Source organism: Lolium perenne, chromosome 1 (assembly GCF_019359855.2).
Source record: "Lolium perenne isolate Kyuss_39 chromosome 1, Kyuss_2.0, whole genome shotgun sequence".
Taxonomy (NCBI): domain Eukaryota; kingdom Viridiplantae; phylum Streptophyta; class Magnoliopsida; order Poales; family Poaceae; genus Lolium; species Lolium perenne.
Genome location: NC_067244.2, coordinates 112,919,300 through 112,941,642, shown reverse-complemented (window position 1 = coordinate 112,941,642; position 22,343 = coordinate 112,919,300). Strand labels below are relative to the sequence as shown.

At 42.7% G+C, this 22,343-nt stretch overlaps 1 protein-coding gene across 1 annotated transcript; it reads right to left on the bottom strand.

Annotated features, from left to right (window-relative positions):
- Positions 1-10,340: 10,340 nt before the first annotated feature.
- Positions 10,341-18,804, bottom strand: LOC127299403 (uncharacterized). Its single transcript, XM_051329367.2, has 13 exons — positions 18,369-18,804; positions 18,062-18,233; positions 17,771-17,988; positions 16,988-17,051; positions 16,551-16,623; positions 14,777-14,854; positions 14,434-14,591; positions 14,113-14,281; positions 12,903-13,362; positions 12,309-12,689; positions 11,640-11,843; positions 11,168-11,301; positions 10,341-10,803 (listed from the first exon to the last, which is right to left on the bottom strand). Exons 1-13 carry the CDS (start codon positions 18,741-18,743, stop codon positions 10,623-10,625), a joined length of 2,667 nt encoding a protein of 888 aa, XP_051185327.1. The 5' UTR covers positions 18,744-18,804; the 3' UTR covers positions 10,341-10,622.
- Between the last annotated feature and the right edge of the window lie 3,539 nt (positions 18,805-22,343).

Genomic DNA, 22,343 nt, shown 5'->3' with positions numbered 1-22,343 from the left:
ATATGACATGAGTAAACAAGTGAATCATAAAGCAAAGACTTTTCATGAATAGCACTTCAAGACAAGCATCAATAAGTCTTGCATAAGAGTTAACTCATAAAGCAATAATTCATAGTAAAAGCATTGAAGCAACACAAAGGAAGATTAAGTTTCAGCGGTTGCTTTCAACTTGTAACATGTATATCTCATGGATATTGTCAACATAGAGTAATATAATAAGTGCAATAAGCAAGTATGTAGGAATCAATGCACAGTTCACACAAGTGTTTGCTTCTTGAGGTGGAGAGAAATAGGTGAACTGACTCAACATTGAAAGTAAAATAATGGTCCTCCATAGAGGAAAAGCATCGATTGCTATATTTGTGCTAGAGCTTTGATTTTGAAAACATGAAACAATTTTGTCAACGGTAGTAATAAAGCATATGTATCATGTAAATTATATCTTACAAGTTGCAAGCCTCATGCATAGTATACTAATAGTGCCCGCACCTTGTCCTAATTAGCTTGGACTACCGGATCATCACAATGCACATGTTTTAACCAAGTGTCACAAAGGGGTACCTCTATGCCGCCTGTACAAAGGTCTAAGGAGAAAGCTCGCATTGGATTTCTCGCTATTGATTATTCTCAACTTAGACATCCATACCGGGACAACATAGACAACAGATAATGGACTCCTCTTTTATGCATAAGCATGTAGCAACAATTGATAATTTTCTCATTTGAGATTGAGGATATATGTCCAAAACTGAAACTTCCACCATGTATCATGGCTTTAGTTAGCGGCCCAATGTTCTTCTCTAACAATATGCATGCTTAACCATAAGGTGGTAGATCGCTCTTACTTCAGACAAGACGAACATGCATAGCAACTCACATGAAATTCAACAAAGAGTAGTTGATGGCGTCCCCAGTAAACATGGTTATCGCACAACAAGCAACTTAATAAGAGATAAAGTGCATAATTACATATTCAATACCACAATAGTTTTTAAGCTATTTGTCCCATGAGCTATATATTGCAAAGGTGAATGATGGAATTTTAAAGGTAGCACTCAAGCAATTTACTTTGGAATGGCGGAAAATACCATGTAGTAGGTAGGTATGGTGGACACAAATGGCATAGTGGTTGGCTCAAGTATTTTGGATGCATGAGAAGTATTCCCTCTCGATACAAGGTTTAGGCTAGCAAGGCTTATTTGAAACAAACACAAGGATGAACCGGTGCAGCAAAACTCACATAAAAGACATATTGAAAACATTATAAGACTCTACACCGTCTTCCTTGTTGTTCAAACTCAATACTAGAAATTATCTAGACCTTAGAGAAACCAAATATGCAAACCAAATTTTAGCATGCTCTATGTATTTCTTCATTAATGGGTGCAAAGCATATGATGCAAGAGCTTAAACATGAGCACAACAATTGCCAAGTATCACATTACCCAAGACATTAATAGCAATTACTACATGTATCATTTTCCAATTCCAACCATATAACAATTTAACGAAGGAGAAACTTCGCCATGAATACTATGAGTAGAAACTAAGGACATACTTGTCCATATGCTACAGCGGAGCGTGTCTCTCTCCCATAAAGTGAATGCTAGGATCCATTTTATTCAAACAAAATAAAAAACAAAAACAAACCGACGCTCCAAGAAAAGCACATAAGATGTGATGGAATAAAAATATAGTTTCAGGGGAGGAACCTGATAATGTTGTCGATGAAGAAGGGGATGCCTTGGGCATCCCCAAGCTTAGACGCTTGAGTCTTCTTGATATATGCAGGGGTGAACCACCAGGGCATCCCCAAGCTTAGAGCTTTCACTCTCCTTGATCATGTTGCATCATACTCCTCTCTTGATCCTTGAAAACTTCCTCCACACCAAACTTAGAACAACTCATTAGAGGGTTAGCGACAATAAAAATTAACATGTTCAGAGATGACACAATCATTCTTAACACTTCTGGACATTGCATAAAGCTACTGGATATTAATGGATCAAAGAAATTCATCCAACATAGCAAAAGAGGCAATGCGAAATAAAAGGCAGAATCTGTCAAAACAGAACAGTTCGTATTGATGAATTTTATCGAGGCACCATACTTGCTCAAATGAAAATGCTCAAATTTAATGAAAGTTGCGTACATATCTGAGGATCACTCACGTAAATTGGCATAATTTTCTGAGTTACCTACAGGGAAAACAGCCCAGATTCGTGACAGCAAAGAAATCTGTTTCTGCGCAGTAATCCAAATCTAGTATGAACTTTTCTATCAACGACTTTACTTGGCACAATAAAACACTAAACTAAGATAAGGAGAGGTTGCTACAGTATTAAACAACTTCCAAGACACAAAATAAAAACAAAGTACTGTAGGTAAAAACATGGGTTGTCTCCCATAAGCGCTTTTCTTTAACGTCTTTCAGCTAGGCGCAGAAAGTGTGTATCAAGTATTATCAAGAGATGGTGTATCGTTATCACAAGCTCCCCCATCCGTGGTGGTACTAAGGGCTTTATCAATTTTAGGCCTATAGTAATATTTCTTTGGTTTAGGCACTTTAGAGACATACATAAACTTTTGCTCCTTACCCACATAAGCTTTCTCCTTATATTTAAGAGAAGAAAATGTTGAACCCAAGGTTCCCATAGCTTTTTCAAGTTCGTCAATCCTATTAATTTAATCATCATGGACAACACAAGTTCCTAGGACACTAATTCTTTCATCAATTCCTCCTAAGGATTTATCAAGTTCATCAGTTTTATCAAGTAACATTTCCAATTTAGTTTCAACACTTGGAAAAATTTTCTCTATGGTTTCCAATTTTTTCATAACATCTTCAAGAGAGATTTCAGTTTTAACTTCATCAACAGGGGGTATTCCAAATAGACTCTCAATAATGCAGCTAGCTTCTAATGCAGGAGTACTTAAGAAGTTACCTCCTGCGAGACAATCAAGAACATACCTATTCCAGCTAGAGATACCAACATAAAAATTCCTAAGTAAAATAGTGGTGGAGTGTTTCTTAGTGCACCTATTATGGGCATTACTAATTCTATACCAAGCATCTCTTAAACATTCTCCCCCTCGTTGCTTAAACGTACGAACTTCAACTTCAGGATTACTCATCTTAGTAGTAGAAAATAAAGCAAACTAGATAAAGTAAATGCAAGTAACTAATTTTTTTGTGTTTTTGATATAGCAAACAAGATAGCAAATAAAGTAAAACTAGCAACTAATTTTTTTGTATTTTGATTTAGTGCAGCAAACAAAGTAGTAAATAAAACTAAGCAAGACGAAAACAAAGTAAAGAGATTGAGAAGTGGAGACTCCCCTTGCAGCGTGTCTTGATCTCCCCGGCAACGGCGCCAGAAATTTGCTTGATGCGTGTGGTTGACACGTCCGTTGGGAACCCCAAGAGGAAGGTGTGATGCGCACAACGACAAGTTTCCCTCAGTAAGAAACCAAGGTTTAATCGAACCAGTAGGAGTCAAGAAGCACGTTGAAGGTTGATGGCGGCGGGATGTAGTGCGGCGCAACACCAGAGATTCCGGCGCCAACGTGGAACCTGCACAACACAACCAAAGTACTTTGCCCCAACGAAACAGTGAGGTTGTAAATCTCACCGGCTTGCTGTAACAAAGGATTAACCGTATTGTGTGGAAGATGATTGTTTGCAGAAAACAGTAGAACAAGTATTGCAGTAGATTGTATTTCAGTATAGAGAATTGGACCGAGGTCCACAGTTCACTAGAGGTGTCTCTCCCATAAAACAAACAGCATGTTGGGTGAACAAATTACAGTTGGGCAATTGACAAATAAAGAGGGCATGACCATGCACATACATATTATGATGAGTATAGTGAGATTTAATTGGGCATTACGACAAAGTACATAGACCGCCATCCAACTGCATCTATGCCTAAAAAGTCCACCTTCAGGTTATCATCCGAACCCCCTCCAGTATTAAGTTGCAAAGCAACAGACAATTGCATTAAGTATGGTGCGTAATGTAATCAACAACTACATCCTTAGACATAGCATCAATGTTTTATCCCTAGTGGCAACAGCACAACACAACCTTAGAACTTTCATCACATTGTCCAGGTGTCAATGTAGGCATGAACCCACTATCGAGCATAAATACTCCCTCTTGGAGTTACAAGCATCTACTTGGCCAGAGCATCTACTAGTAACGGAGAGCATGCAAGATCATAAACAACACATAGATATAACTTTGATAATCAACATAACAAGTATTCTCTATTCATCGGATCCCAACAAACGCAACATATAGAATTACAGATAGATGATCTTGATCATGTTAGGCAGCTCACAAGATCCGACAATGATAGCACAATGGGGAGAAGACAACCATCTAGCTACTGCTATGGACCCATGGTCCAGGGGTAGACTACTCACACATCACTCCGGAGGCGACCATGGCGGCGTAGAGTCCTCCGGGAGATGATTCCCCTCTCCGGCAGGGTGCCGGAGGCGATCTCCTGGATCCCCCGAGATGGGATCGGCGGCGGCGGCGTCTCTAGAAGGTTTTCCGTATCGTGGCTCTCGGTACTGGGGGTTTCGCAACGGAGGCTTTAAGTAGGCGGAAGGGCAGGTCAGGAGGCGGCACGAGGGCCCCACACCACAGGGCCGCGCGGCCAAGGGGGGGGGGGCGCCGCCCTAGGGTGTGGCCCCCTCGTGGCCCCACTTCGTCTCCTCTTCGGACTTCTGGAAGCTTCGTGGCAAAATAGGCCCCTGGGCGTTGATTTCGTCCAATTCCGAGAATATTTCGTTACTAGGATTTCTGAAACCAAAAACAACAGAAAACAGCAACTGGCACTTCGGCATCTTGTTAATAGGTTAGTTCCAGAAAATGCACGAATATGACATAAAGTGTGCATAAAACATGTAGATAACATCAATAATGTGGCATGGAACATAAGAAATTATCGATACGTCGGAGACGTATCAGAGATCATGTAAATCAATTATACCGGAAGGGTACTTTGATTACACCAAACGCCACTGCGTAAATGGGTGGTTATAAAGGTGGGATTAGGTATTCGGAAAGTATGAGTTGAGGCATATGGATCAAGAGTGGGATATTGTCCATCCCGATGACGGATAGATATACTCTGGGCCCTCTGGGTGGAATGTCGTCTGATTAGCTTGCAAGCATATGAATGGTTCATAAGAGATGACATACCACGGTATGAGTAAAGAGTACTTGTCAGAGACGAGGTTGAACATGGTATGGAGATACCGATGATCAAACCTCGGACAAGTAAAATATCGCGTGACAAAGGGAATCGGTATCGTATGTAAATGGTTCAATCGATCACTAAGTTATCGTTGAATGTGTGGGAGCCATTATGGATCTCCAGATCCCACTATTGGTTATTGGTCGGAGAAGAGTCTCAACCATGTCTGCATAGTTCACGAACCGTAGGGTGACACACTTAAGGTTTGATGTCGTTTAAGTAGATATGGAATATGGAATGGAGTTCGAATGTTTGTTCGGAGTCTCGGATGGGATCTAGGACATCACGAGGAGGTCTGGAATGGTCCAGAGAATAAGATTCATATATAGGAAGTCATTTTCTAGGTTTGAAAATGATCCGGTATTTTTCTGGAAGGTTCTAGAATGTTCTAGAAGAGTCCAGAAGAAATCACCATGGAGAGGGACTCCACCCACCTTGGCCGGCCAGCCTAAGGGAGGAGGAGTCCCAGGTGGACTCCACCCCATGGTGGCCAGCCACCCCTCCAAGGAAAGGGAGGAGTCCCACCCCAAGTAGGATTCGTCCACTTGGCAGTTTTTGAATTGGGGTTTTATTCGAAGACTTGGGCCAACCCTTGGGGGTTCCACCTATATATAGATGAGGAGAGGGAGGGGCCGACCACACCTTGGTCGCACCACCCTTGCCCCCTTGAGGCCGGCGCCCATAGCCCCCTCTCCTCAAACCCTAGCCGCCCCTCCTCCTCCACCTCTCCCGCATAAGCTTTAGCGAAGCCCTGCCGGAGATCTCCACCACCACCGCCACCACGCCGTCGTGCTGTCGGGATTCCGAGGAGGATCTACTACTTCCGCTGCCTGCTGGAACGGGGAGAAGGACGTCGTCATCAACACCGAATGTGTGACCGAGTACGGAGGTGCTGCCCGACTGTGGCACCGTCAAGATCTTCTACGCATTTTTGAAAGCGGCAAGTGATCATCTTCTGCAACAACGAGATATAATCTCGTAGGCTTTGGAAATCTTCGAGAGGTAGTCTCATGATCTTCTCGTTGCTCCCATCTTCTAGATTGCATCTTGGCTTGGTTTTCGTTCTCGCGGTAGGAAATTTTTTGTTTTCTATGCTACGAATCCCATCACATAAAACTTCCATAGGAAACATCTCAGGTCTTTCTGAGTTTGCGAAGGTCCTTGAAAGTCAAGAATACGCAAAGCATGATTTTCATGTCTACACGGTTATGATGGAATACGGCATAATAAACTAAAAATAATATATATCCATTTTAGATGCATGAGGTAACCGTAGTCGTGGATAAAATTGCCATCCTTACTCCTTTTAAAGTTTTTTGTGTCTCTTCCCCCACTTGCAGCATGTGTGGCACGGCAAATGTCATGCTGGAAGAATTTTTGGGAATTTTCTTTTCTAAAGTAGGATGGGTGGGATGTTAATGATTTTTTTCTTCTAAAATTCAAATATTACACGAAAGGTTAGATCGGTGCAGCCTTCGGTGTGACCTTGCATCCTTGTGCGTCGTGGGATGGATGGTGTATAGGACCATATGCCATACAAATATGGGCTGCCCCATATATTGTCAACAAGCCTCGACCAGCATCCATAATGAGATATCGGCCTCACGTGAGTTCTCAATGAATTTGTTGCTTTGATCTGATCTTGATGGGTCTTACGATAACTTAGAGTTAAGTCTATGGGATAGGGTTATGAAGCCTTTGACATGAAAAGGTTAGTTTCGGGAAAAGTGGTCCCAAGGATGTAACCTTCAACCTAAATAGGTCGCACCATGGGACGTAATTCCCCAACTAATAGTCCTCGGACCTAAAGAGGTCATATTGCAGGAAGTGCTCCCAAATAGATAACTCTAAACTTGAAAAGGTTTCTCTGTGGACAATGTATTTTCCTAACTACAACTTTCGATCACAAGATGTCTCAGTGCGGGAAGATATTTCCCTGACTTCCGACCTGAAGAAGTCGAACCGCGGGAAAGATATTTCACCAACTGTTCTACTCTGATCATAGTATGACGCATCTCAACTGTATCATTCGTAGGGTGTGTGTGAACGCCAGGTCGTTTAAGGAAATCAGAAAGATTTGGTTCCAGATTGAAGAATCAAACGACCTTGGAGATCTTGGAGATCACACCGCGTAGGAATCTGCAACTGCCGACGTAATTATGGTTTTGGTGATAAGAATAAGATTCATTTCCACGATATCAACAGGTGAATTAGGCCGAGGTGGAACCCCAGGCCTTCGATAGCACACAACGGTGCCTAATTTCTCAGCCTTTGCGTCAAGGTCTTTGATGTTAATTTTTTCAAGCCATGCTTGGTTCCCAGTATTTTAGATCAAAACCAATGTTCTAATATTTATGGATCTGCTGAGCCCACACTAAATTTTAGGCGTAGGAGTGAAAGCCCGGTCCTAGACGGTAATCGAAACGGCTCATCTGTTGATCAGAGTCATGTGTGAGGAGGTGAGGAGATCGTGGACCATATATAAGTACGAGAATAACTCTACCTCTTTCTCTCGTCTTTTTTAATGTAAACTTTCTCTCATCTTCATGGAGACATTACATTATGTCCCATGCTTACTAATGTTGCATGCTCTACCACCGAAATTCTTGCATCCTGGGGTCCGCTTGGTTGCTCGCACGTTTCCACTGCATCTGTGAAACATAGCTCCGTAGAAGCTATAGGAGGTAATGTGACCTCACCGACAAGCTGTGCAACTAGATTGGTTGCCAACAAGGCCTTTTGAGCATCCTAGTAGAAGCCCATGCCCCGTTGTTTGGTTCTGCCCTTTTTCGGGCTTTTGGCATGCGTTTGGTTACGAGTCATTTTCCGCATACGGTTACCACGCCCGCTTCATGGTGACCTTACCAAAACGACCAGCACTACACCTAAGGTATTCAAAAAAAGTATCATTTCAGGCAGAGCAACATAAATATAGTTCTAGCAGTGGATTAGATTGTTACACCACGAGTCCACGGACAATTTCTCGTGATGCAACATAAGTTCATCAACCGAGGGGTTAGTACATACCTCCTCGTCACACCTAGATACCACAAAAAATATACATCATTGTCATCAGCACCAGAATGAGCACCACAACAAGAACCCATTACTTGGGGTCTTCAAAGGTAATATCTCCTCAGGAAGATATAAACCATGGCATCCTGCACTCAGGGCTCATCGCAAGGTACCTGGTGGCATGTGCCTTGTGCTCCATGAGGTGGCTAAGAGCACAGTGGATCACAGTGGGAGAGATTGGTAGCATATTTCACGATGGGCTAGTTGGTGAGATCACCGTCCTTCGGGTGATTCTGCAAACAAGAAGATAGTTAGTTCGTCTTGTCATACGTTATGATTGAGTGCATGACTGAAAAAATAGGCGCATTGATCGAACCTTGAAGTGGGAAAAGTAGGAAGCGTCGTCCATCATGATTGATGTGGTCTGTTCCATCCAGCGAACGCCCTCATGCCGTTTGACCATGCTCACATGAATCTAAAGGTCCACTCTAACCCCTTTCTTGATGAGAACACACACCATGTTTAGAACGAACGTGGACAAAGCTAGTGGCCATGTCATGATGTTCTTCTTCGTCAGCGGGCAACACTTGTGAGGCACCGGCCTGTAACGGAGCGGCATCGCCGCTTCCGCCTACAACACGGAGTTCACAAATAGATCTGGCGAGTTTTCCTTTCCTACAGCACAAATGAAAGTACGAGAGCACAAATTAACAAGCTCTTAGAATTTAGCATGCATCAAACACCTAACAGACAAACATATTTACGAGCTGTTAGAACATAGAACGCATCAAACACCTAAGAGGTAAGCATATTTACGAGCTGTTAGAACATATCATGCATCAAACACCATGCATCAAACACCTAACATGCAAGCATATTTATGAGCTATTACAACATAGCATGCATCAATCACCTCATAGGAAAGCATACTAACAAGGTCTTACAACATAGCACATATCAAACACCTTGCATGAAAGAACAATAACAATCACTTACAATAATCTTGCTTACTTGATGGCATGTATAAATACAAAGTTGGTACAAGGAGAGAACATACACGTTGTAGAAGCAATCCTCGTACCAACTACTACACTTCTATGTGGCCTACACAACAATGAAGATCACACTTAGCAACGAACACAGGCAGAAGACGTTGATCTGCCACTACCAGATGCTTCATGAAGAAACTACAAATCTTGCATGAACTAACAACCTCTAGATCTAACAAACTAGCCAGATCTAAGCAAACAAATCTAGGCAAACAGATCTAAGCTACGGTTCTATGTTACTCACGTGGATCTAACAGTCCGAGGAGGTAGAGGAAGTCGACATGCTAGCGAGGAAGAAGAAGATGACCTACCGTGGCGGGGTTACACCGGCCGGAGAAGACGCAGTCGCTTACCTACTTGTCAGCCGTGAGCAGCTGCCCTGGATGGAGAGCTCGAAAGGGGGAAATGATGGCAGGGGATTTTCCGGTGAGGCGCAGCGGTGTAAATAGGGGCGGAGTTTCAGCGGGAGGTGAGCGAATTTCTCCCGCGGGATTTTCCCCTACGCGTGCGAGCTCCCACCATCTCTCGCTCGCACAAGTTCGACGCAAATTTCCCCTCGCGAGTGCGAGAAGAGCTTGGCTCGCCAGGAACGCCCGAACCAAGCATGCCTCCTCATACAGGTTCTACTACGTGCTTTAAGAATCGTATGATGCAAAGCGGAAAAGCGTGAAGATCCAAACTGCTGATTCTTGCATGAGCTAAACCAGGAAACCACTTCGCGACCAACCAAATAAGCCCCTAGAAATAGGAGAACTACTGGCTTTCATTTTTTACAATGTCGCTTCAAGTCTAACTTTGACTAATAATCTAACTAAGAAAATTGAGTTAAAAGTATATCACTGGAACATCTTAGGAACGTGAGCTTGACTGCATACTTCTTTGAGGCATATACCTCTCTTCTAGTTGGTCTAGTTGGCCCTGCATATATAAACGGAGGGAGCAAATAGCGTTTGTGAAAATTCCGAGATCCAAAACATGCCAAGTAAAACAATAAAAACTAAAAACGTGTCAGAAAAAAGAGCCACATTCCATTTCGTTCATCAAAACTGACTGTTATCTCTAGATACATCATACAACACGTGCAGCAAAACTGAAGCTAACACGGACGGGGATGTCAAAAGCGTCCGTTGATCTTTCCCCCATCTACACATGCAGCAGCTTCCATATCGCCATCAAAATTTGTAAAGGCAAGCTTAGGCCTATCATTGCTAAGGAGCCGAGTGATTTCCGTCTGATATATCAGATCACGGCTGCTGAGGGCTTCCGAGTTCAAATTTAAACAGGGCTGCTACTCGGTTGGTGGTTGGACTGCAGAGTTCACATTCCCGGACTGTTTGGCTGCAAGAACCCTGTCCAAGGTCTCGTCCAGAACCTTGATTCCATTCGTCTCCATTTCTGCGACAACAGCAATAGCCGCATCGATCTCCTCCAGCTCAAGGCACAACAAGATTACCTCGTCATACAACGGGCTGAGTCCAGTGCAAAAGAAGGGAAGGTATGTCAGTCATACAGAGTACACCATGGCACACATACAAAAAAAATTCTCACAGTTGCAGTTCACTAGATTACGTGGGTGGCCATGAGTAAAATATGAAATCATGGTAGGAAACATAGTGATATCTTCCAAATGAAAATATGAAACTGAACAATGCAGTAGACAACACTTCTGCATTATCAGAAAAAAGTTGGTAATCCTTGTCAGAGGGATAAAGAACTAAAGTTCCAACATGAAGTGGGCAAGAACTCACAGATCTAACTTATTCAATGCAGCATTAGCAATCACCGTCATTGAATGGTTCACAAAAAATACAAGAGCAGAAATTTAACATTTACCTTCCAAACTTATGGCCCAGGCTATGTGTTGTTTGCAATATTGTTATAAAAGCAGAAGGGACTGGAGCTTTCATCGCTGCACGCAGTATAATTGCACAATCTCCTATAGTCGGAGTACCACCCAGCTCTATAACCTGAAATTCAACAAAAAAAAAGTCATATTCCACAGTTCTAAAATTTATAAAAAATTGTAGAAGCCCAAAACACGGACACAATACCATATCACTAATCAGGGTAACCTAGAAACCAAGAAAAAACATTATATTGGTAACTAGATCAATGTATTGAACTTGAAGATACTCCAGTAACACAAAGAATATGTTCATCGCGCCCCATAGTCTGCAGAACTGCAGTGCAGAGGCCCACAGCTTTGTGAGAGAAGATGGTTAACCAAAGAAAGCCATGGAGTCAACGGCACAACATCATGTCAGGGTAAACAACTCTAAAAATTCGGATAGAGAACCCAAAATACCTTATTCATTATCTTAATAGCTAACTCAACCTCCCATTCTTGTGACCATTTGCGTGGCATCTTATTCTTTAGTTCTCTCTCCCATGTCCATCCCCAGGCATCTGCAGTAGTATACATATCTGCTACATCAAACATTCTTGTCTCACGCATAACCTTGAAAGCTTCAATTGGATCTTCAGGAAACCAATCTTCATCATCATCAATCTACAGAGACGGGGGAAATGCTTCAGAAACTGTAACCAACACTGAAAAATAATTCTTACTGCTTATTTCCAACTTACATAATAGATGGACACAACTTGTATCTAACAAATGCTACAAATATGAACTTCCAGATTGGAGGAAACAGCGAATATAGTTTTGCTATAATCTATTGACTAAAGCCTACAAGTTCCCCGGGTATATCTTTCCAAACCTTATTTTAACTCTTGATAAGTTAAGATGAGAATACATATACAAAATATAAAATGCACTCTTATTTGTTGCAATGCTATGCCTCATTTGACGTTATTGAGAAGATTGAAAAGTTTCAGTTCAATAGGTAATAAAAAAATGTGCTGGAAGGTCCAGGGAAAGCCTTATTCCTATATTGAAAGCCCACAACATCGAAAGCTTATAAATTCAAAGAAAAGTTGCACATACTTCAAAACACGTGGAAACATGAGTTACCTCGGGTATTTTTTTCAACTTCCTCGTTGAACCTGAAGTCTTCTCTAGATCCTTCAATAACTGGCCTCCTATCATTTGAAGATGCTGATTTGGTCCTTTTGCTGGTTTGTCCTTAGTCTCATCGTCACCAGCTTGATTTCTTGTTCGCTCAATGACCTCCTCATCATCTATCTCATCTTCCTCTGCTTCTTTGGCGTCATCATCATCGTCATCATCGTCGTCCTCCTCATCTAACTCGTCATCTAAATCTAGCTCGTCTTCTTTGCTATCTTGTTCACAAAGATGGTTTCGAGTTTCTCCCAGGAAACGCCGTTTCCAGAACTCTGTATTTCCATCTTCTAGCTTGATCCGTGAGATCATTTCATCCAACTCCTCGTCGACCTATCAAGAGTGTGATATTAAAGGACTATATAGAAAAATTGACAAAATTTTCTGATAACAGTGTCAGCCTGTCACGTGGTAACGATAACAGCCACAACAATTACTCCCTCCGATCCAAATTAACTATCACAGATTTAGGCAAAATGTTGCCTAAATCTGCGACAACTAACTTGGATCAGAGGTAGTACCAAATATATTGTTCACATTCCATACCTCTTCGTCATCTTCCACGGGAGGAACCCAAAGTGGTATACCACGTGAACGATTGATTCTCCTGGCCTTTTGAACTCGTTGGTAAAGGACCTGTCTAGTTCCATCTGTAGGCAACCCTTGCGCCTCCAGTTCAATTTTCAACTCAGATACTACCATTTTGCTGGCTGCCTTGGGCTTAACAACATTCTTCTTTGGCCCTACAACTAATTTCTTTAATCTTTCAACTACTCTCCGTACATCATCTTCAGATACATCACCTAAAATAGCAGGACCTTCATTCCGCAATGTAATTAAGAGCCTGCGGTGATATAACTTCAATTCCTCAAAGCACCGCAGTTTAAAAGATGACTCTATTGGATTTGAATAGGCAAATCCAAATTCATCTGGATCCAAAGGAGTTTTCCCTCTGCGAGGCACCCAGCGTTTGCGCTCACCTGTAAGACCTCCTTCTTCAATATATCTGCATAACCAACACAGATGGAACACATACTGTAAGATTAAAATGAAAAAGAGTATACAACAAAACTTGCAGTTGCAGTTATAAAATCTCTGCAGAGTTGCAGCCACAAAGATTTCCAGTCCAACAGCAATACATGTTACTCCCTCCAGCCCAAATTAATTGACACGGCTTAAGAGTACACTTGTACTGGATTTAGTACATGGCTGCACCAATAAATTTGGGCCGGAGGGAGTATTAACATTTTGAACCTTTATTCGATCTTGTGTTCTCACCATATGGTACCCTACTCCATCGACACTCATGTTACTCATGCAGCGTAAACTTTAGTATCATTAGTAACATGAAAACACAATCTATGGGTACATTTAGTCTCGACATTCTGGCCCACGAAAGGACTAGAACGTTAAGTGATTTACTATTAAGTGCTTAATAGGTGTCAAAAACACACAAGCTACATGCAAATTTAAAGTCTCGCACTGATTTGTGAGGCCACAGTGGATGTTCTTTTGACCAACTCTGTAGGGCAGGTTGGCAACAAATGTATTAAAAGGTAACAAGCTATTTACTGAAGAGTATGAACAACAGGCCAGTGGATGTTCTTTTACCCAATTCTGTAGGGCAGGCTGGAGCCTAGATACATCCAAATTTAGACAAAATAATCTAAGACATCTTTCATGGGACGGAGGGGTATTAAAAGGTAAGAACCCAAACATCTTAAAGTCATGTTAAAAAAAAGTCTCAAAGTCATACCTGGCTACATAATCAATTTCGAAGCCAACATCAGCTTCTTCTTGTAATGGTTCTATCCAAGAGCTAACCAGTGTGCGGTATTTTCGGTTTAAAAACATTGCTCGGGGTGCAATAGTCTGGTTGTCAGCCGCCATTGCTTCTAATGCTTCAAGCAACTCATCAGCTCTTCCTGGTTATAAAAATAAGTTACCTGCTCAGGAAAGTACTAAAATGTTCACAATAATGCAAATGCTCCTAGAAGTATAGAAGACATAAAGTAGATATTTTTTAGCACAGTATGCATGTTGTGTCAAAGCAATAAAAAGAAGGGTACAAACTCACCATCAAGGCACAGTGACCGTAGATAGAGAGAAAGTGGATCACCGCAATTCCCTTCATTGTATAGAACTTTTGTTCCTCCAGGAATTCTCCGTAAAGCACGAAAATGTCTGATTGCTTCATTAACCATACAATACTTTGTAAAGCATTCCACTAACAACCTGAAAATTGTAGCTGGTCATCAAGTCACTGCTTTAGAAACATATAATACTAAAAAAAGATAATCGACAAACTAGAAACAAGAACATTACTACTGATATTCAGAAACCAAACATAGACACACTTTGCTTCCTTTGAGACACGTAAGCTCTTAAAATACTGGCTATTCTACAATAGAAGTTCTTACGAGTAAGTTCTTGCATTAGGCTGAATACGTTTGTAGTCTTCCACCATCATCCCGAGTAGTTCTGCCACATCCGGTGCCCTGCAGACGATAAAACACCATAAATAATGACAACAAAGAAAAGAGTAATACTTCATAGCAGTAAAAGTCATGAAAAGATCTCAAACATGTATCAGAATGTAACATGTTTTCACAAAAAAGATTGTAAGCATCATGATTATTCCAAGATTCATTGTCAAGAAAGAAAAGTGAAAGTGCATCTAGTACACCCTATTGGGTTTTGATGATTAATGACGAACGATTAAAGGACATTTAGTGGGCGTATACATGTGTTTAGTCCAAATGCATTGGCTTAGCCAGCAGTTGTTGATCCCTAAAAAGTTGATGTGGAAGGATGGTTTGAAGCTAGAAGATTATAGATAGTTTTCTAGTACTTTTGGTGGTTCCAAGAATCACATATTGAGTAGTACAAGACAAAGCCATACTATTAGGAGGGGTAAGATACCTACGCTGGTGGATGAATCTTGATGTTGCTCAGTTAGGACTCAGACGTTTTTCAGCATATATCCTTTGAAATCTCTTCAGGACATGGAATTTGTGTTTCTTGGTGATACCAGTATTGATACCGGATGTAGCGAGGTAGGCCTCTGTTACCAGGGTTGATACTTAGCTAGGCTAAGTTGCTTCATCATGGTAACGCTTCAATAGCAGTATCACCGATGTTAAAACTGGTGGTACCGAGAAATTCCACTGTTTTGTTGGGAGTTAGGGAACTCTGTCCTTCAGGGATGCCCTAGGTGTTGTGCATTCGAATACAGCGGTTTTGAGGCCGGTGCTTCCGGGAAACGGTCCTATTGTTATGTTATATGTGGTGTGGAATGTGAGTGCACGTTCCATGCATTCTGTAGGTGTGGAATGTGCACCCAAGATCCCCCGTGAGTGATTGGGCGAGTTCTTCGTGAACATAGCTCAAGGAGACGGTGAAGTCTAAGTGATTTTGGGACTACAGGCCTAAGCTTGTCCAACGAAGATGAAGCGCCAACGACTTGAACTTCAGAATAGATCCTGTGTATTCACATCTAGCTCTTCACTTGCATGCTTTACTTTGTTCTTGCTTTTTGCTAGACCTTGCAAGTTCGCTTGTTGCTTCAGTATTAGTAGATATAATTTGTTAAAATGTGATAATCTTCTATTCACCCTCCACTAGTCGATGGACCTTGATCTTTTAAAAGCATGGAAGATTAAACGGAAAACTAGGTGAAAGATTCGCAAAAACAGAAGAACCAAAAGCTGCAAAAACATTTTCGTGAAGAATATGGATGAGACTTGCACATATTTCCATTCAAAAGAGGAGAGTAGAAAAGCTAATACAGCTTCTTAAGAAAGGCCTAGATACAGTGCCTGCTGCCTAAAGCAAATACTGAATGACCTATCTTTTCGATGTTTGCACAAGTTTAAGAAATGCTAATACAGTCGATATGGCATGCTTCTTTTCGATGCTTGGACAAGTTTAAGAAATAGTAGGTAGCGATGATACATGTGCCATGAGCAAGCATCATGAGATACAGTTACAGTTTTTAGAGCATTCCTTGCATGTGCCATGGAGCTATAACTATCCAATATCCATTTGTTTCTTTTACCTTGAGTCATCTTTTCAAATTACAGGTTTCATACAAAAACACATGATTGTGTTGACAACCTGACTGGTTTACATAGGAAAATAGAACAAAGCAGCATATATGGCAGAAACATACGTGGAAATATATATTAGGCATACCTGTCATGGGATGTAGCTCTAGTAAATGCCTGTATAACCCAATTATAAGACTCGGTATCAGGTTTCATGTAATCTACAATGAGAAGGGAAAATCAGTATGAAATTTAATTAAGTTCCAACAAAAGGGAGGAATCAGCATCTAGTTTACATGAGAACGTCATGATTGCATGCATGGCAAGTTAGCCAGATTTTTTTCCCCTTGTACAAGAAGGGTAGTACTTGTATGTACCATTACAGTTTGCACAGAATCGTAGGATGCTTACCAGTACCACACCCACGTACATACAAGTGATTCTGTGCGAACTGTACATGAAGCAATATTTTGACATCTTATGTGTAATGCAAAACCAAGAAAAGCATCCTACGATATCGAGGCACACCAACTAAAAATGAAAAACAAAAACATAGCAGAAAGTTGTTGAAAATAACAGGCATACCTTCACCTCCATATTCCATGTTTTCATAAGTTGTAAAGGCTATTTCAGGAATTCCACACGTAGCCTGAACAAAATGAACTTCTTAAAAAAAAAACTGATTATATTTGTGAAAAAATGTAAAGATGGCATAAACACATGCAACAAACCATCTTTCTAAAGCAGACGATATATTGTCTGAGGAGTTCTTAGTCTAACGCTAGTTCAACTTGAAACAGCTGATGTTAGCAAGTTAAGACTAACCAAACCAGTGTTGCACATACTCAAATATGCAAATGACTGTCCAAACAAATTAAGAATTTTACATATGTTACTACCATTATACCACCATGTGATGTGTTAAGAGAAAGATCCATGCCAAACAAATCCAGGTAGAATCAACTAATATGTAAATAGTAAACAAATTCAGTACTAAATATACATGGATACTGAACAGCTGATACGTCAGTGTCTGCAAGTTAGATACACAGCCCTAGAACACTATTGGTGTAAGTAAAACTCACACTGTGGTGACGATGAGAATGGTCTAAGCATTAGTACTTAACTCATATTTCATGAACCACATTACTGGGCTACATAAGCTGCTTGATGTTCTGCAATTCTGGGAGTGCAAAATCCATTTTTTTTTCATAAATTTATCAGTATAGATTTATCTTCCCTTGGTCAAATTAATGATGGAAAATAATCCCTGGCATCTATACATTCTGCTAGTAGGTCAACTGAACAACTAAAAGGAAATAAGGGGGGAAGGAAATAGCAAATAAATGGTGTAAATCAAGGTCTCACCTGCACACTTAGAAGACAGTTAAAATGGAATGTGGTCGCCATTCTTCCAGCAGCTTCCATTTGGTAGGCAACTGTTAAAGCATTGGAATGATCTCCAGCTTTACAATCTTCTTCAATCAGAAGATCGTAGAGATCATCAGTTCCTTGTAAACCACCTTTTGCTCCTTTCAGAAATATCTTATTGGCGTCCTCCAGATAATGGTTCCTGACTAGCTCCTCTGCTCACAGAAGAAGACTAGAATAACCATCCAATGAACAGACTGAACATGCAACACAAGTCAAACTACATACCTACAAGAACTAGCCAAGCCTTGCGAATATCATACTTGTATCTCTCCATAGCAGCAAGAATCTCCATGGCCCTTGTAGAAAGGCCCTTCTTGGCGAAGACACGGACCAAAGCAATAAATGTTTCGTGTAAAGGACGCACACCGGAACTTAGCTCCCTTCTAAGAGCTTGCATCTGCATTAGAAAAGGAACGCTATATTTTTAAAGTTTAATCGGCGCGCACATTTCATCAAACACCGCATGCTGACTTCCCTAGTCCCTCGCCGTGCAGTATATCCCAGCCGAAATATAAGAAGCAGAGCCACTTACAGCGCCGTCCGCGTCGCCAGCGAGGGCGTGTGCTGCAACGAGCCCGTGGAAGGAACGGGGCCCGGGCGACAGGCCAGCGGCGACCATGTCGTAGATGGTGTCGGCAACGCCGAGGGCATCGGCGGCACGAGCGCGCTCCGCGAGCTGCTCCAGGAAGGCAAGGCGCAGGCCCTTCTCCACCGCCCCCGCGGCAGCCGAGCGGTCGCCGCCGCTCCCCTCGGACAGCCGGCGCCGCCGCGTGCGGCGCCGCTCGGCGACGGCGGGAGTGCGCGTGCCGGATGTGGAGGCGCGGGGGAAGCGGGCCGCGGTTGTGAGGGGGAAGGCGGAGGAGGAGGCGGGCGTGGAGGCGGAGGTGGAGGTGGAGGGGGTGGCCATGGTGGCCGGGGTTTAGTGGAGAGGACGGAGTGGAGTGAGGGTTTTGGATAAGATAGACGGTTTTTCAAGTTTTGGAGGGACAAGGGGCCAGTTGCCATGGGCAGCCTGTCCGACCGCCCTTGCCTGCCATGGGAAGCCTGCCTCGCCCGGGCCGACCTCGATTTTAAAACAAATAACTAATACTATAAAAAAAATTACAATATCAAATGCACATGATAAGAAAATAAATTTCATGATGATTCTAACAATAGTTGTCTGAGATTATAAATGTTAATACTTTGTCCTATATAGTTGACTAGCGAAATGCACGTGAGATGCTACTTAGCAGTAACATTATGAAATATATATTTATTCCAACAATTTGATATATAAGAAAATAATGGTACATCGTAGTATTTTTTGCACGGAGCAACCAAGTTTTAACTACTATTCGCCATCGTTGTGTTATCTCCTATACCCTAGTCAAATGGGTTGCTTTCTTATTTCCTTATGAACTTACCATGTGTGTCGATCTATTCCTCTATCCCGAGAGGGAACTATTATACTCGCTCGTTTTAAAACTTTGGTAACCCTATCGAGGTTTCATTTTTTTGTATTTTCCCTTTTGTTCTTTTCCGATGAAAAAGAGATATCGCTGGACTATTTTTTTTTTCACTCCAAAAGGGGGCACCTAAAGCACCACATTGTATATAGCTAAGTCTGATTGTATACATATCTTATTGTCGACCTTGTAAATGGCTTAAATTAAGATGATCTCCTCCAATACCAAACTTATCTAGGTATTAAAGTCACTAATGAAAGATTTGTCTTATTTTAAAATGGATGCAGTCAAGGCATGCAGTCCGTTCGTTTGTGAAGCCATCATTTTTCTCCTCCTGATTCTTCCCTACGCTTAAGATTCAAATCAGAACGAATATTTTCCACATTTCCATCCCCTTAGAGCATCCCAGCCGTGTCCCTGACGAGGTCCCCAGGACGCATTTTTTGCATCCGGATGGACGAAAACGGCCCAGTCGCGCCCCCGGTTCCTCGTTATCGTCCGGATTTGGGCCTAAATCCGTCCGGAGAGCCCAGGCCATCCCCGCCCCCCGGGGAGCGCTCAGGCACTCCGGACGAAACGAAAGCGCGCGAAACGTCGAGGAAACTTCCCGCGCGTCTGGTGGCCCCAACTTATCGGCGAGAGACACCCATCGTCGTCCTCATCGCATCGTCTTCCGCGCGCTGCAAAAGTCTGCCGCCGGTAACTATTCGCCGACGCGTAGCTTCCACACGGCGAGTTAATGCCGTCGCCTCGGTAGCACGCGTAGCTACCTCTACTTATCGCCGATCAACCGCGTCTGCCCCGCATTCACCTCCTCGCACACCTTCCCCAAATCTTCCCCGATCTCGCACGAACCCGCGGCGACGAAAGCAATGGCGAACGACGGCGCGGCCAACAATGGTTTCGGCCGCCGCTCTCTCCACCAATGGGAGGGGCGGCTCCTCCACATGGCGGGCTACCCGGTGCCGCCGGACTTCCGCGCGCCGGGAGGATGGAGGTGTTGGAGATATGCCCAAGAGACAATAATAAAAGTGGTTATTATATATCTTTATGTTTATGATAAATGTTTATATATCATGCTATAATTGTATTAACCGAAACATTGATACATGTGTGTTATGTAAACAACAATGAGTCCCTAGTAAGCCTCTTAACTAGCTTGTTGATTAATAGATGATTAGTTTCATAATCATGAACATTGGATGTTATTAATAACAAGGTTATATCATTATATGAATGATGTAATGGACACACCCAATTAAGCGTAGCATAAGATCACGTCATTAAGTTATTTGCTATAAGCTTTCAATACATAGTTACCTAGTCCTTTCGACCATGAGATCATGTAAATCACTTATACCGGAAAGGTACTTTGATTACATCAAACGCCACTGCGTAAATGGGTGGTTATAAAGGTGGGATTAAGTATCCGGAAAGTATGAGTTGAGGCATATGGATCAACAGTGGGATTTGTCCATCCCGATGATGGATAGATATACTCTGGGCCCTCTCGGTGGAATGTCGTCTAAATAGCTTGCAAGCATATGAATAAGTTCATAAGAGACCACATACCACGGTACGAGTAAAGAGTACTTGTCAGGAGACGAGGTTGAACAAGGTATAGAGAGATACCGATGATCAAACCTCGGACAAGTAAAATATCGCGTGACAAAGGGAATTGGTATCGTATGTGAATGGTTCATTCGATCACTAAGTCATCGTTGAATATGTGGGAGCCATTATGGATCTCCAGATCCCGCTATTGGTTATTGGTCGGAGAGAGTTCTCAACCATGTCTACATAGTTCGCGAACCGTAGGGTGACACACTTAAGGTTTGATGTCGTAATAGTAGAACTTGAATATGGAATGGAGTTCGAAGTATTGTTCGAAGTCTCGGATGGGATCCCGGACATCACGAGGAGTTCCGGAATGGTCCGGAGAATAAGATTCATATATAGGAAGTCATTTTATAAGTTTGAAAATGATCCGGTGATTTTATGGAAGGTTCTAGAAGGTTCTAGAAAAGTCCGGAAGAAATCACTTTGGAAGGCGGAGTCCCGAAGGGACTCCACCACCCATGGCCGACCAACCCTAGAGGGGGAAGTCCAAGGTGGACTCCACCAAGGGGGCCGGCCACCCCCCCTCATGGAAGGGTGGGAGTCCCACTTGAGGTGGGAATCCCACCATGGGTAGGTTTCCCTACACATGGAAGGTTTTGGGTTGGGATCTTATTCGAAGACTTATAGTCCAACACTTGGGGGTTCCACCTATATAATGAGGGGCCAAGGGGAGGGGGCCGGCCACCACAACACCACCACCTTGGCCGCACCCCAAGGAGGCCGGCCACCCCCTCTCCCCAAACCCTAGCCGCCCCACTCCTCCCCCTCTCCCGCAACGCTTAGCGAAGCTCCGCCGGAGATCTCCATCGCCACCGCCACCATGCCGTCGTGCTGCCGGATTCAAGGAGGAGCTACTACTTCCGCTGCCCGCTGGAACGGGGAGAAGGACGTCGTCTTCATCAACACGAACGTGTGACCGAGTACGGAGGTGCTGCCCGATTGTGGCACCGTCAAGATCTTCTACGCGCTTTTGAAAGCGGCAAGTGATCGTCTACCGCAGCAACAAGAGCCTCATCTTGTAGGATTTGGAAATCTTCAAGGGTGAGTCTCGTTCACCCCCTCGTTGCTCCTGTCTTCTAGATTGCATCTTGGCTTGGATTGCGTTCTCGCGGTAGGAAAATTTCTGTTTTCTATGCAACGAATCCCTACAGTGGTATCAGAGCCGTGTCTATGCATAGATGGTTGCACGAGTAGAACACAATGGTTTTGTGGGCGTTGATGCTTATGTTGTCTTTAGTTTGAGTACTTTGCATCTTTGTGGCATAGTGGGATGAAGCGGCTCGGGCTAACTTTACATGACCGCGTTCATGAGATTTGCTCCACGCTCGACATGCAACTTGTATTGCATAAGTGGCTTTGCGGGTGTCTGTCTCTCCTACTATAGTGAAGATTCAATTTACTCTTCTATTGACAACACTAGTATCACCGTTGTGGTTCAT

Excerpts from the sequence above, each read along its gene's own strand:
- LOC127299403 (XM_051329367.2), bottom strand. The coding sequence starts at position 18,743 with ATGGCCACCCCCTCCACCTCCACCTCCGCCTCCACGCCCGCCTCCTCC. Across the intron at positions 17,989-18,061 it reads GGCTTGGCTAGTTCTTGTAG|AGGAGCTAGTCAGGAACCAT; the intron begins GTATGTAGTTTG and ends TTCTGTGAGCAG. Across the intron at positions 14,855-16,550 it reads AGAGCTACATCCCATGACAG|GGCACCGGATGTGGCAGAAC; the intron begins GTATGCCTAATA and ends TATCGTCTGCAG.